The sequence below is a fragment of the Podarcis gaigeae genome (assembly GCF_964106915.1).
Source record: "Podarcis gaigeae genome assembly, chromosome: 6".
Lineage (NCBI taxonomy): Eukaryota > Metazoa > Chordata > Lepidosauria > Squamata > Lacertidae > Podarcis > Podarcis gaigeae.
In genome coordinates this window covers 37,635,581-37,647,956 of record NC_139682.1, presented here as the reverse complement: position 1 = coordinate 37,647,956, position 12,376 = coordinate 37,635,581, and the positions used below count along the sequence as shown (strand labels likewise).

General features: G+C 46.4%; 1 protein-coding gene across 1 annotated transcript in view; it reads right to left on the bottom strand.

Moving 5' to 3' along the window:
* LAMB3 (laminin subunit beta 3) overlaps positions 1–12,376 on the bottom strand; it is a 52,255-nt gene that overhangs the window by 15,890 nt on the left and 23,989 nt on the right. The window contains exons 6-14 of the mRNA XM_083745464.1: positions 12,130–12,244; positions 11,792–11,865; positions 10,404–10,586; positions 9,802–9,865; positions 8,944–9,131; positions 7,245–7,365; positions 6,112–6,300; positions 5,365–5,520; positions 722–918 (exon numbers count right to left, since the gene is read on the bottom strand). Of these exons, the coding sequence (XP_083601590.1) occupies positions 722–918; positions 5,365–5,520; positions 6,112–6,300; positions 7,245–7,365; positions 8,944–9,131; positions 9,802–9,865; positions 10,404–10,586; positions 11,792–11,865; positions 12,130–12,244 (1,287 nt within the window). The remainder of the gene's footprint in view (positions 1–721; positions 919–5,364; positions 5,521–6,111; positions 6,301–7,244; positions 7,366–8,943; positions 9,132–9,801; positions 9,866–10,403; positions 10,587–11,791; positions 11,866–12,129; positions 12,245–12,376) is intronic.

Here is a 12,376-nt window from a genome sequence, read left to right as displayed (position 1 = left end):
TCAGTTTTAGGTCTGTTATATTCTACGTTTTACAGTGTTGGGGTTTTTTTAATGCAAAAGAAAAATTACATTTAAATGGTACACATGTTGTACTCATCCCCTTAAATACATGGGATTGCAACCAATGCTATTCCTACTCAGAGGAGGACCATTGAAATTGATGGACATGACCAACTCAGGCTTATTCATCTCAATGGATCTACTCTGAGTAAAAGTCAGAGTAGTGGTTACCAGCCACAGTCCTGTATGCTTTTTAATACTCCCCCACAAATATGCATTGTTGTGTGCATTTTTCCATAAAACATAAATTTCGTGTGCATTTTTAAAAACTGCTTCGCAAAATCCAGAGAAATGTGTGATCTGATGGACAGCTGCATTTTAATCCACATAGCCATCAGGGACCAGCAAATGAGGCCACTTTGCTTTAAAATGAATTTTTCCTCCATCCCTAATTCAAACAGGAAACAGCAACCCCCATGCCCAGATATGCAGCCTCAGTTAGTAAAATCTGCAGAAAGCATTACCACCCAATACCACCGAATGTACTAAGTACTCTCAACGGTAGCCTAGATACTGAGCAAAACAGCTTCCCCCTCTCTCTGCAGGTCTAAGACGACAATGCCCTGATCGTGGTGCTACAAAGTGCAATGACCCAGAATTTCCCTCTTCCCGCCCACCTCTAGAGCTGTAAGCTGCTGCACTGCTGCTTCGTGGGCAGTACCTGGTTACACTGAGGACTGCGTGAATGCTGAGGGTCACAGTTGCAAGCCTGGCAGCCCTGCCCACTTGCAATTTTCCAGTGATTGGCGGCGCATTCATCACACTTGTCTCCCACCACATTGGGGAGGCAAGAACAGCGGCCCGTCTCGTCGTCGCATGGCACGTTACGGCGGCTGCCTAAAACATTGCAGGCGCAATCTGGAAAACAAAGGAGCCAGCATTTGTGTCAGAACTACTGGGGGATGCTCCTGGGGTGTGCGCAGGAGGTATCAGGTCTCCTGTGAACCTGTGGGTACAGGGTGATATAGAATTAAATAGATAAAATCAAAGCTGATGAAACCCTTCAGTCCGCCAGTAGCAAAGTCTTGTTCTAAAATTCTTTCCCTTCAGTGCTGGCTCCAGGTTTTGAAAGTCATGCCAATGGCAGGTGGAGCCAGGGGCAATGAATGTAAATGTCACCTTTCTGCAGTAGGCTATTTTCTATATACCCCTCTCTGTCTTCCATCCAGCCAAGCAAGGGGAACGTCCAGAGGGCCAGATAGGGAGGGGTGTTGGGGGCAGATTCGCCTCCAGTCCCCAGCTCTGCTATAGACTTCCTGCAACACATTGATCTGGAAGAAGGAAAGGATCTCCCTGGAAGTGTTGGTGATCCCCACCCATCTGGCTGCAGACCAGATCCTGGTGCTGTTGGAGGAAACTGATTTTCTAGACCATTTCAGTCAATGTTTAGGGCTGGTTTTAGCACAGAAACTGCTTTGGCCACCCTTCGTGACCACCTCTGTTGGGGGAGAGACAGGGGAAATGTATCCTCATGTCCTCAACCTCTCATCAATGTGTCCTTGATGTCTCACGGGCTTTCAATACCATTGGCCACTGTATCTGGGGCAGATGTCTGCGTTGAGGGCAGCACCACTTGGACGGACATTTCCAGAGAGTGGTGCTCAGGGAGTGCTCTTCAACACTATGAAGCCTTCAATGTGGGGTTCCTCATGGTTCAATTTTATCCCCCATGCTGTTTAACATCTACATGAAACTGCTGGGTGGGGTCACCCAGAGCTTTGGAGTACATTGTCAGCAATATGCTGACAACACACAGCTCTACTTCTCCTTTACATCTGCAGATGGGGCAGTGGGCGGGTGCTGGCTCCCCACTTGAGGAAGGCTCTCCCCAGGGAGGCTCACCTGGTGCCTTCATTACACATCTTTACTTTACACATCTTTAGGCACCAGGGGAAAACATTCCTCTTCTCCCAGGCCTTTGGGCTAATTAAACAATCTATGGCTTTTAAAACGGTGTGACGGATGGGGTATTGTTTTCATTTGTTATCCATTTTTGTGCTATTATATTGTAAACCCCCCTGTGAGCCTTAGATGAAGGGTGGTATAGAAATTTACTAAATCTAGTCAGCATCAAATTAAGAATGAAGGCTGGTTGCTCTTCATGCTTGATGTCACCACAGACATTGCAATTATCAAAGCATGCATCTCAGACTGGAGCTGAGCATCATGAGACACCAAGGTCTGCATTTCAAATTAAGGAGATGCACTCTTTAGCAACGGACGCGGGTGGCGCTGTGGGTAAAAGCCTCAGCGCCTAGGGCTTGCCGATCGAAAGGTCGGCGGTTCGAATCCCCGCGGCGGGGTGCGCTCCCGTTGCTCGGTCCCAGCGCCTGCCAACCTAGCAGTTCGAAAGCACCCTCGGGTGCAAGTAGATAAATAGGGACCTCTTTCTAGCGGGAAGGTAAACGGCGTTTCCGTGTGCGGCTCTGGCTCGCCAGAGCAGCGATGTCACACTGGCCACGTGACCCGGAAGTGTCTTCGGACAGCGCTGGCCCCTGGCCTCTTGAGTGAGATGGGCGCACAACCCCAGAGTCTGGCAAGACTGGCCCGTACGGGCAGGGGTACCTTTACCTTTACCTTTACTCTTTAGCAACATCACTAATCAATTACAGTTTTGAACCGAGGCTATGGCAGACAGTGCCCATTACCACTCCAGATACTAGTTATATCCAAGCAGATATTGTTCCATGAATTTAGATTTGTTTCCTCAGCACAGACCCTTCCCCCCTCAGCTGACCACAGGAGGTCAGGCTTCTAATGAATAATGGCAGGAACGTACAAAACTGCCTTCTATTGAGCCAGCAAACTAGTCCACCTCACACACTGACTGGCAGTAGCTCTCCAAGGTTCCAGGAAGAGAACATTCCCAGCTGGAGATGCCGGGGACTGAACCTGGAACCTTCTGCATGGAAGGCATTTGCTGTGCCATTAGGCTACGGTCCTTCCCCAAGGTGATTCTGTCCAGCTAATGCTGTCATGTTCTGCGGCTGTTCTCCAAGATCAAGCTTAGCAAAGCAGCTACTGCCACCTGCTGGGAGGCAGCTGAAACCCATCAGTATAGCCACTTGCAGAGGCTACATTTCATTTTAATCTAAAGCAAGGCAAGGTCTGCCCAAGAGATTGCGACGGATAAATGAAGGTGGATCTAGAGACGTGAGATTGGTTATGTAAGCCAAGCCTCAGTTGAAACCATATGCCACAAGGGACCTGCCTGGAGGATAAGCGTTAAGATCTTCAAATCTGTTTGAAATTGAAAGAAAAACTCTTTCCCTCTTCTTCCATCTTCCTAGAGCTATGTTTTGAATGTTTCAACCTGCTCTGTTTAAAAAAAAAACATTTTTTTAAAGGCTAGATTGCCCTTACATAGTATGCTGTTGTGGACTGGTTGAATGCAGAGAAATGATGGGAGAAATCAGCTGGGGAACCCCCAGGGGAAGGCGGCTTAGAGCCAGCGGACTAGTGGTGGGACAACAAGGAGTGAGTAGAGGGAGAAGAGGAAGAAGGCTGGGAGGAGGAGGTGTTGGAAGGTGAAGAGGTAACAGGGTTTAGTGAGCAGGAAGAGTCTGTGGCAGAGAGAAGTTCTTTATCAGGGGAAGAGGAGGAGGAGGAGTTTGGATTTGATATCCCGCTTTATCACTACCCTAAGGAGTCTCAAAGCGGCTAACATTCTCCTTTCCCTTCCTCCCTCACAACAAACACTCTGTGAGTTGAGTGGGGCTGAGAGACTTCAGAGAAGTGTGACTAGCCCAAGGTCACCCAGCAGCCGCATGTGGAGGAGCGGGGAAGCGAACCCGGTTCACCAGATTACGAGTCCACCGCTCTTAACCACTACACCACACTGGCTCTAAAGCAGGAAAGCAGGGAGGCCAAGAGAGAGAGAGAACTCCAGCTGGTGAAGAGGCATGAGTGTCTCCCCCTCCTGCTGCAACAAGCTCCACCCCACCCCCCACCCCACCCCTGGTCTCCCAGAACCAGGAGATAGCTTCACACAGGTACAGTCTCAGATTGCTTAGGGGAAACCCCAGAAAGGAGGGGACCTGGGCAGCAGTTTCAGCAACTGCTTCAAGGTGGCAAGACCTACCAGAGATGAGTATAGCATCTAGATCAAGGGAAGTAATAGTGCCACTGTATTCTGCTCTGGTCAGACCTCACTTGGAGTACTGTGTCCAGTTCTGGGAACCACAGTTCAAGAAGGACACTGACAAACTGGAATGTGTCCAGAGGAGGGCAACCAAAATGGTCAAAGGCCTGGAAACGATGCCTTATGAGGAACGGCTAAGGGAGCTGGGCATGTTTAGCCTGGAGAAGTGGAGGTTAAGGGGTGATATGATAGCCATGTTCAAATATATAAAAGGATGTCACATAGAGGAGGGAGAAAGGTTGTTTTCTGCTGCTCCAGAGAAGCGGACACGGAGCAATGGATCCAAACTACAAGAAAGAAGATTCCACCTAAACATTAGGAAGAACTTCCTGACAGTAAGAGCTGTTCGACAGTGGAATTTGCTGCCAAGGAGTGTGGTGGAGTCTCCTTCTTTGGAGGTCTTTAAGCAGAGGCTTGACAACCATATGTCAGGAGTGCTCTGATGGTGTTTCCTGCTTGGCAGGGGGTTGGACTCGATGGCCCTTGTGGTCTCTTCCAACTCTATGATTCTATGATTCTATGAGTTTCTATGCTCATTAGACCTGACAGCCCTGTGCAGATCCTGTTTTTTTGCTAATAAAGAGTTAACTCAACTTGCCCAGTGTGATTGACTGCTGGCTTGCTGGTGGTGGCTGTGTGAAAATGGTCCAGGTTTTGCTCACATTGAATTGATCTTCTCACAGCTTATGTGCTGCATTCATACTAGTGCAACAGCACAAGCAGAGCTTCACCAATATTATGGTCTCTTAAGTTACAGAGAAAGGATTACCAAGGAGGGTGGATCCCCCATGAAGACACGTGTTTGACTGATTTGGGGCCTTTGAGGTAACTAAATAGGGGTCATGTGAGAGCTTTATAAAATTATGAACAGTGGAGAAAGAAATGCTTGTCTCTCAAAACATGAGAACGGCTATAGGTTCCAAACAAACACAAGGGAAGAATTTCTTCACCCACTGTACAGTTTTCATGTATGGAATGAACTGTAATGGGATGTAGTGATCGCTACTCGTTTAGATAGCTTTAATCTACATATTTATCTATCTCTATCACAGTGTATAAAGGGCCCTCCCAAAGAAATAAACGTTTGATTGTTAATAAACAGCAGGAGGTGGCTATCTCCACCATGCCCACATCTAGCTTGGCATGGTTGAAATTTGACTAACCTCTGCAACCTTGGGGGTTAGAGTTAGTTAACTGGGTGAATCCAGGCTTGCACAAATGACAACGGCCTCCTTGCACGTTATCCTTACAGACACAGCGGCCCGTCTGGGGGTCACAACTGGAGTTAGGAACAGTGCCATCTGGGTCACATTCACAAGCTAAAAAGAGAAGACATGGAATCAACAAATTTTAAAAGTACAGCCAAAGCAAAAAGGTGTCATCAAAACCTGAGCTTTGTGTAGGGGTTTAGCATTGCTTTGCTCCTCATCATTTCTTTCTCCCACTCTTCATTTGCAGACACTGTTGCCCATTCAGGATTCCTCTCTCTCACTTGAAATTGGCACAAAAGATTTCGGAAAACAAGCCCGTTCATTTTTCTCTGGTCAGCTGCAAGGCAGCTCTACTGCTCCTCCCTTTTAAATGTATAGGATAATGCACTTGGAACTTGAGGATTCTAGTTCAGGGGGGAGCAAGAAGAAAGCCTCATCACCTCCTCCAGTTACCAAAATAGAGACTCAGGAAAAGAACTGTGAGTTCCAAAGATGGGACACAAGGAAGGACGTGAAGAATCTGGAGGCGTATCTACACTTCAGATTCAACTTAAAATACAGAAAATGTTTCTTTTGAGCACCAATCTTACAGGGGAATTCTCTCTATCATTGGAATAAGGCAGACTACATATTCAAATATTATCTTTTTAAAAAGATTATGCAAGAACTCATGAAGAAAATGCTTAAGCACCCACTTACGGAGACAAGCTTCTGGGTGATCAAGTTCAAAACGCTTATTACGGAAAAACTTGGTCTTGCAATGTTCACAGTTCCTCCCTGCTGTATTGTGCTGGCAGTCTTCACAAACGCCCCCACTCACACCCCCACTTGCTTGGTACACGGCTGGGTCAAAATGACATTTGTTAGAATGACCGTTACAGTTGCACCCTAGGAGAAAAGAGACAAAGCCATTTCTGAAACGAAGTTCAAGGAAAACAATAGTGCCTATACTTTTCAACTTCACCACTGGGTGGCGCTTGGGCCTCCCTCTTCAGTTAGTTCTACAGCAAGTGTATAAAGTGTATAAAGGTTTATCACATTGTGGGTCCACACAGAACATGCAAAACAGCCAGAGTGCAAGGTTTAGGACTTTAGGGAACATCAATTCACCAGCACTGTTCTATACACACACTGCAATTTCCCCAAACTTGCCTGTTTTCTCCAAACTGATGGAGGAAGTTTGACAAGAAACAGTTAGCTTCTTTGCAAATGGAAATCACAGCTCTCCTCTCATCTGCCTCAGCCTTTTTAAAAATGTTTGCTAGTATTTTCTTTTAAACACTCCTTCCTGTACTTCTTACCTCAGCTTCCCCTTTCCCTGATCACCTCCACCCTTTTAGGAATCTGCAGATCCCATAACTGATGAGAAACCCAGTACTTTCCCCCCCTCATTTTGACTCAAGAGAATCACCATTTTACCCCTGCATCCCCCCCCCCCAGATAAAAAAAGCATTGGAGAAACCACAATGTTTCCAGTGGCTACAATGAAAAAGTATGTACAGTCAAACCTCAGTTTTTGAACGTCTCAGCTGCCAAACATTTCAGAAGCCGAACATCGAAAACCCGGAAGTGAATGCTTGTGTTTTCAAACGCGCCTCGGAAGTTGAACGGCTTCCGGGGAGTGTTTCTCAATTTTCCCCGTTGAACTTGCTGACAGCCCTTTGATCCTCGGTTTTCAGATGTTTCAGAAGTCAAACGGACTTCCGGAACGGATTACGTTTGATAACCAAGGTTCCACTGTATTTTATAAACTCCAGTTATCTTTCCAAGACAGCTTTGCTCAGTTAAAGTGTGGCCTGTTTCCCTAGGAAGTTGGATAGAGGCATACGTACTGTGACATTCGTTGGGGTTGCCATCTTCAGCGGCTCTCCATGGATGGTCATTGTAGAAAGCCGCACACTGTTCGCAGTTTGTTCCAGCAGTGTTGTGCTGGCACACACACTGTCCATTCACCTAGAAGATGCAAAGAAAGCTTTGCTTTGCGGGTATCATAGATCAGCCTGCTCTTCTATGGTATGCTATGAATTCTCACATTGTGTCTCTTCTGATTGCGGGGAGGGACATATTCTTCTGCATTCGTGCCAAATCAGAGCACTTTATATCAGAAGCAAAAGAAAAGAAAAGACCATACTGATGATCCCTGCAACTCCCAGGGCTGAAAAGCTTATCAGAGTGAATACGGCTGCCATTTTAAAAAACCATACTGTGTAATCCCTCTTCTTTGTGTGTGCTGCCTCTACAGTTCAGGCATAACTCTGAAGTTTCTGTCTGGAAACTCCTGTTCAGTCCAAGCTGCTCCAGGCCAAACAATAAAGGAAGCCATGTTGCTTTTATATCTAGATGCAAACTACCTATAAATCGAGGTGTGGGGGTGTGCTGAGGCACCCTCTCCCCCCTGCAAGAAGCCTGTCACTTTGTTTGGCTAATATTATTTGCACTCTCCTGTTCACAAAAGCAAGAGAAAACTCCCTCTCATCTGCCCTTTGCACACATTCCTCTGTGCCCCAATGGAGCCATATCCCATCTGAAGGGACCACAGAGACAGAGCATTATTTTCTTTCTCAAGTCCTTTTTTTGCTAGGCAGGGGTGATTCTGTCTCAGTTGCTCTTTCTTTTTCCCAGTCTTAGGTTCAGTTTGCCTCATTTCTGCAACAATGCATTTTCCTTTCAAGTCCACACAAAAATTAAAGCACATATTTGTGTGCATTTCTCCTCATTTTGTCTAATAATGCACATGCTTGCATTTTCTCTAATATAATAATGCACTTTGGTACATTATTTTCACTAATATGTTCAAGTCTGAGGCACACTTTCTGCTCGCATGTGCCTTTTTGCAGGTGGTTTTTGATTGGAAAACAGCTTTGCGACATTCAGAGAAGTGCACGTTTCAAACGGTTGCTGCGTTCTGCTGTGATTTGGTGTGAAGCGTGAAATGGTGGATAGGTTCGCCGCAAGATGTGAACAAAATGGTTTTCTCCACCATCCCCATTCTCTGCTTCTGCCCATTCTCCTCTCCAAGAGCTATGATGAGGAGCTACAATGAGGAGGGAAAATGAGCTACAGAATGAAGGATGTGCAAAGGAGAACATGTACACCACTCTCTGTTCTGCCCTCCCTTTCAGCCCTCTGGGCAGCCCCAGAAGCCCAGTTAGAAAGAAGCTAGTAGCTGCCTTATTAAGCCCAAGGGCAGCTGGTCATTGACCTTTTAAAGATAGTCAGAAATGCAATTTGAAGCAGGCTGGTTGGCCTTTGTGCTATGCCAAATACCTTCTTTTTGTGGCTAAGGCAGAGAAGATGGCAAGACCTTTATCATCTCGGTCACTTGCACTCTGCATAATACAAGGAAACACTATCTGCTTTCCAAAAGCACAGAGGGCTTCTGGTGTATCGCTACAAACCTGTAAGGACAAATTTAACCGTCGAGAGAGGTCAGGTTGCAGAGCAGGCCTGCGAGAATCTAAGAATAGAACTGGGAAGAATAGAACTGATATACATAGATCTGTAGCAACTTTTCCCCGTCCTCACCCTCACCATAACATTGTGTCTTGCAGAAGCAGCGTCCGGGGCACCACAGCGGTCTGCATGTCCGTGGCAGAAGCAGCTCCCTTTCACTTGCATCTCGTTCAAGGCATAGAAGGCACTGGGTGTGCGGTACCCCTGGTGCACAGGACGCGACAGCTGGGTGAAGTTGATTCTCAAGTTGGTGAATTGGCCCAAATCTTTTGGAGACAAGAGAAAGATAAATAAAGGGAAACCTAAAGCCTTTAGCTCCTGGGACAAGGACCAAGTGAGAAAGGGAGATGCAAACTCCGTTGGATGTGGTTTTCCTCTTAATACATGGAAGTACAAACAATATAACTGTTAGGTCCCAATAACCACATTTAACAAATGGGCCCAGCATCAGCAACTGTGATCCTTGGGCAAGTGCCTGGGCCTCCCAGGACCAAACATCACTGGCACCTGCCGGGCCAGGTGGACCTTTAAAAAGCTCACACCACTTGCCACCTGGCACTGAGGAGCACACCAAAAGTCTGAGTGAGGCTGCCAGGACTGGAGTCAGATGCAGATCAGCACAAAAGACACAGGAACCTTAAATCACTGACCCCATTGGTATATGAAGGAGTCAAATTTATTTAAATAATTTTCACCCTGCTCTTTAGCTTAAAAGGCTCCCAGAGCAGCTTACAAAGCTCATTTCTAAGACCTGCCCTCAGGCTGAAGATCTAAAAAATAATACAAGCAAGGGAAAGGGAAGGAGGAAGGAGGAGCAGGAAAGTGAGCTCAGGCACCGGATTTTATAAACCATCCACTTGTGTGCCTAAACAAGTTCTGCTCCCCGAAAAGCTTCCCCTACCCCACCCCAGCAGACACAAAATAATATGTACATACTGCTGATTTTTTGACTTTGAGGTGTCCTCATCCCAGATGCAAGACCAATGGGGTTGAACTCAACCTTAGAAGAACAGAGGAGGAAAAAATGATGGCAGTCAAAGCATGGGGTTTTCTATCCTGTCATTCTAAAAACTATCAACGGCACTTCCCAGTTAGGCAAATGCTTATTTACATTAGCACTAAAATGGCGATTTTGCACCAAATTACTGCTACAAGGAAAACTATAGTCTCTTTACCCATCAAAGGAGGGAAAGAATATCACCTCATTAATGTTACTCAACAGCTTCCCCACACACACCAGAGGGCAGTTTTTCCAAGTCAGGGGGTGGATTCCTGAGCTCCAGATTTCTCTTAAGAAATCATCCCCAGAGACCTGAAGCCTTCTGTGCCCTACAGCAGCTAGATTGGAAAGGGCTACCAATTCTCCACAAAAAGGGCTTGCTGGGCCCTCTGGCATTTGTTGATCTGCACCTGGAAGAGTGGAAGCCAGGTGCCTTCACAGTGCAGTAAAGTCACTCTGGGGATGGCTGTTGTCAAACTAGTTAGGTCCTAGAAGTCTTAACTCTGGTGAAATCCATTAAGCATCACATTTGCTATACCTTTCCCCCGTTCTGTGCTTGAGTCTGGATGTCCTGGCAACGCACATCCTGCCAGGTCTGAGGGAGACCTCTAGAGATCCGTGGAAACGAAGTGGCACAATCTGTGGACAAGTACTGATAAATCTTCCAGGATTTGCCAAAGTCTTTAGAGTGCTCAATCACCATGCCAGTAGGCAGAGGACTCTGGAGGGACAGAGGGAAAGAGGTATCAAAGCAGACTGGACTGGACATGCCAAAACAGAGGAAGATATACTTCAAAGGAGCAGGCCATTTCTCTAAGGCAGAGCATGCAAACCATCCCAAGTGAAATCCCTAGTTCACATCTCTGGTTAAAAAGGCTCACATAAAAGAAAACTGGGAAGATTTCTGCCAAAGAAATAGATGACATGGGCTCAATGGACAAATAGTCAGACCTGACATAAGGGTCTTTCCAGTGCCCCTCAGTGTTATTGTGCCTCTTCCCCCATAAAATTAAAATTAACACATCAAAATATACTTGGTGCAATTGTACATGGAACAAAAATGCTTAATGTTGTACTTGAGTCTGAACTTAACAATTGATTTTCTTCTTGAAAAGCTGCAGTTTCTTTAATGTAGGTTTTTCCTCCTTTCCTTGTATCTTTTTGAAAACGTTAACAAACAATGGGTTGGAATTGGATGCAGCCTAAGCCAACAGAACAATAATAGTGTATGCCAGAGGTTTTCATCCATTTTGAATCCACAGCTCCTTGGTCAACTACATTCTTTCTGTGGCGCCCCTATGGGGCTCAGGAACTCAGTTATGTCACCCCTTGCCTACAGAGCTGGCAGCCTCTCACGCTTTTTCGAACACCGTCCCCTTGTGAGGTGTTTCCCCAACCTCTTCTCCTCTCTCCTTGGGAGTGCTATGGGCGCCTCTGCTGCTGCCCCTGGTCTCTGAGTTGCATCCCTCTCTGCCCCAAAGAGATGTGCCTCCTCACACTGCCCCACAGGGGCATAGGACTTGTCTGTCCATTCCCAAAAGCAAGGGCTGGTGGACTGGCTGGCTGGGCTCCCTTGCCCACCTTGCTTGCTTACTCTGATGCCGCCTCAGCTCCTGGCAACCAGCACCCCCTGACCAGCCCTAGAGGCACCATTCACCTGCGGAGCTTGTAGCCAGGGCTGCTGCAACAAACAGCTGCACAAGCCTTTGGGAGGCAGAGACGCGAGAGGGCTTCAGAAGAGAGAGAGAAGGAAAGAGGGACTGAGGGCAGTGTTGCCCGCGGCACCCCTGACCACCATTCAAGGCACTCCAGAGTGCCATGACACACTGGTTGAAAACCACTGGTGTATGTAACTAAGCTTCCAAAGGCCATCTGAATTCAAGTTTATACCCCCAGTAAATAGTGTAAGAGTTATTATTCACATACCCTGAAATCCATCAGGATGCTATCAAGTTGAAACTTTTTATCCAAATCTAGTTGGAGAAAGACAGGATTCACATCTGAAGAGACAGAAAAGAGCAGTTTTTAGAACAGCAGGTTGTGAAAACAAAATTGCAATCGGATTTTCCCATTAGTCAGGCCATCCATTTCCCCTTTGCATTTAATCCACTGAAACCCAAGCCCTGTTTGCTGAATCTACACAACCCTTGCCCCACTCAACTTATCATTACTATTCTATGCTATCCAACCAAGACATTGTCCAGAGCACGTCTGCACTGTTTGTTTGTTTTCTTGAAGGCCCACTAAGCAAGGCAGAGGCTTACCATTCTTGGATTGCCACCACCGCGTATTTCCTGCAGAAGAGAGGACATTTTCTACCCGGTGACTGTTGAATGCATGAGGCTTTCTGGAATCACATCGGCAACATTTCATTTGCCACTAAAAAAGAACAAAAGGTGACTATCAGATTAGGATGCCTAGGAAAAAGGATTTTTGGAACTTTATTAAATGGAACTTTATTGAACAATGAACATCAACCTACACATCAATACACAATAATATAAGACATAC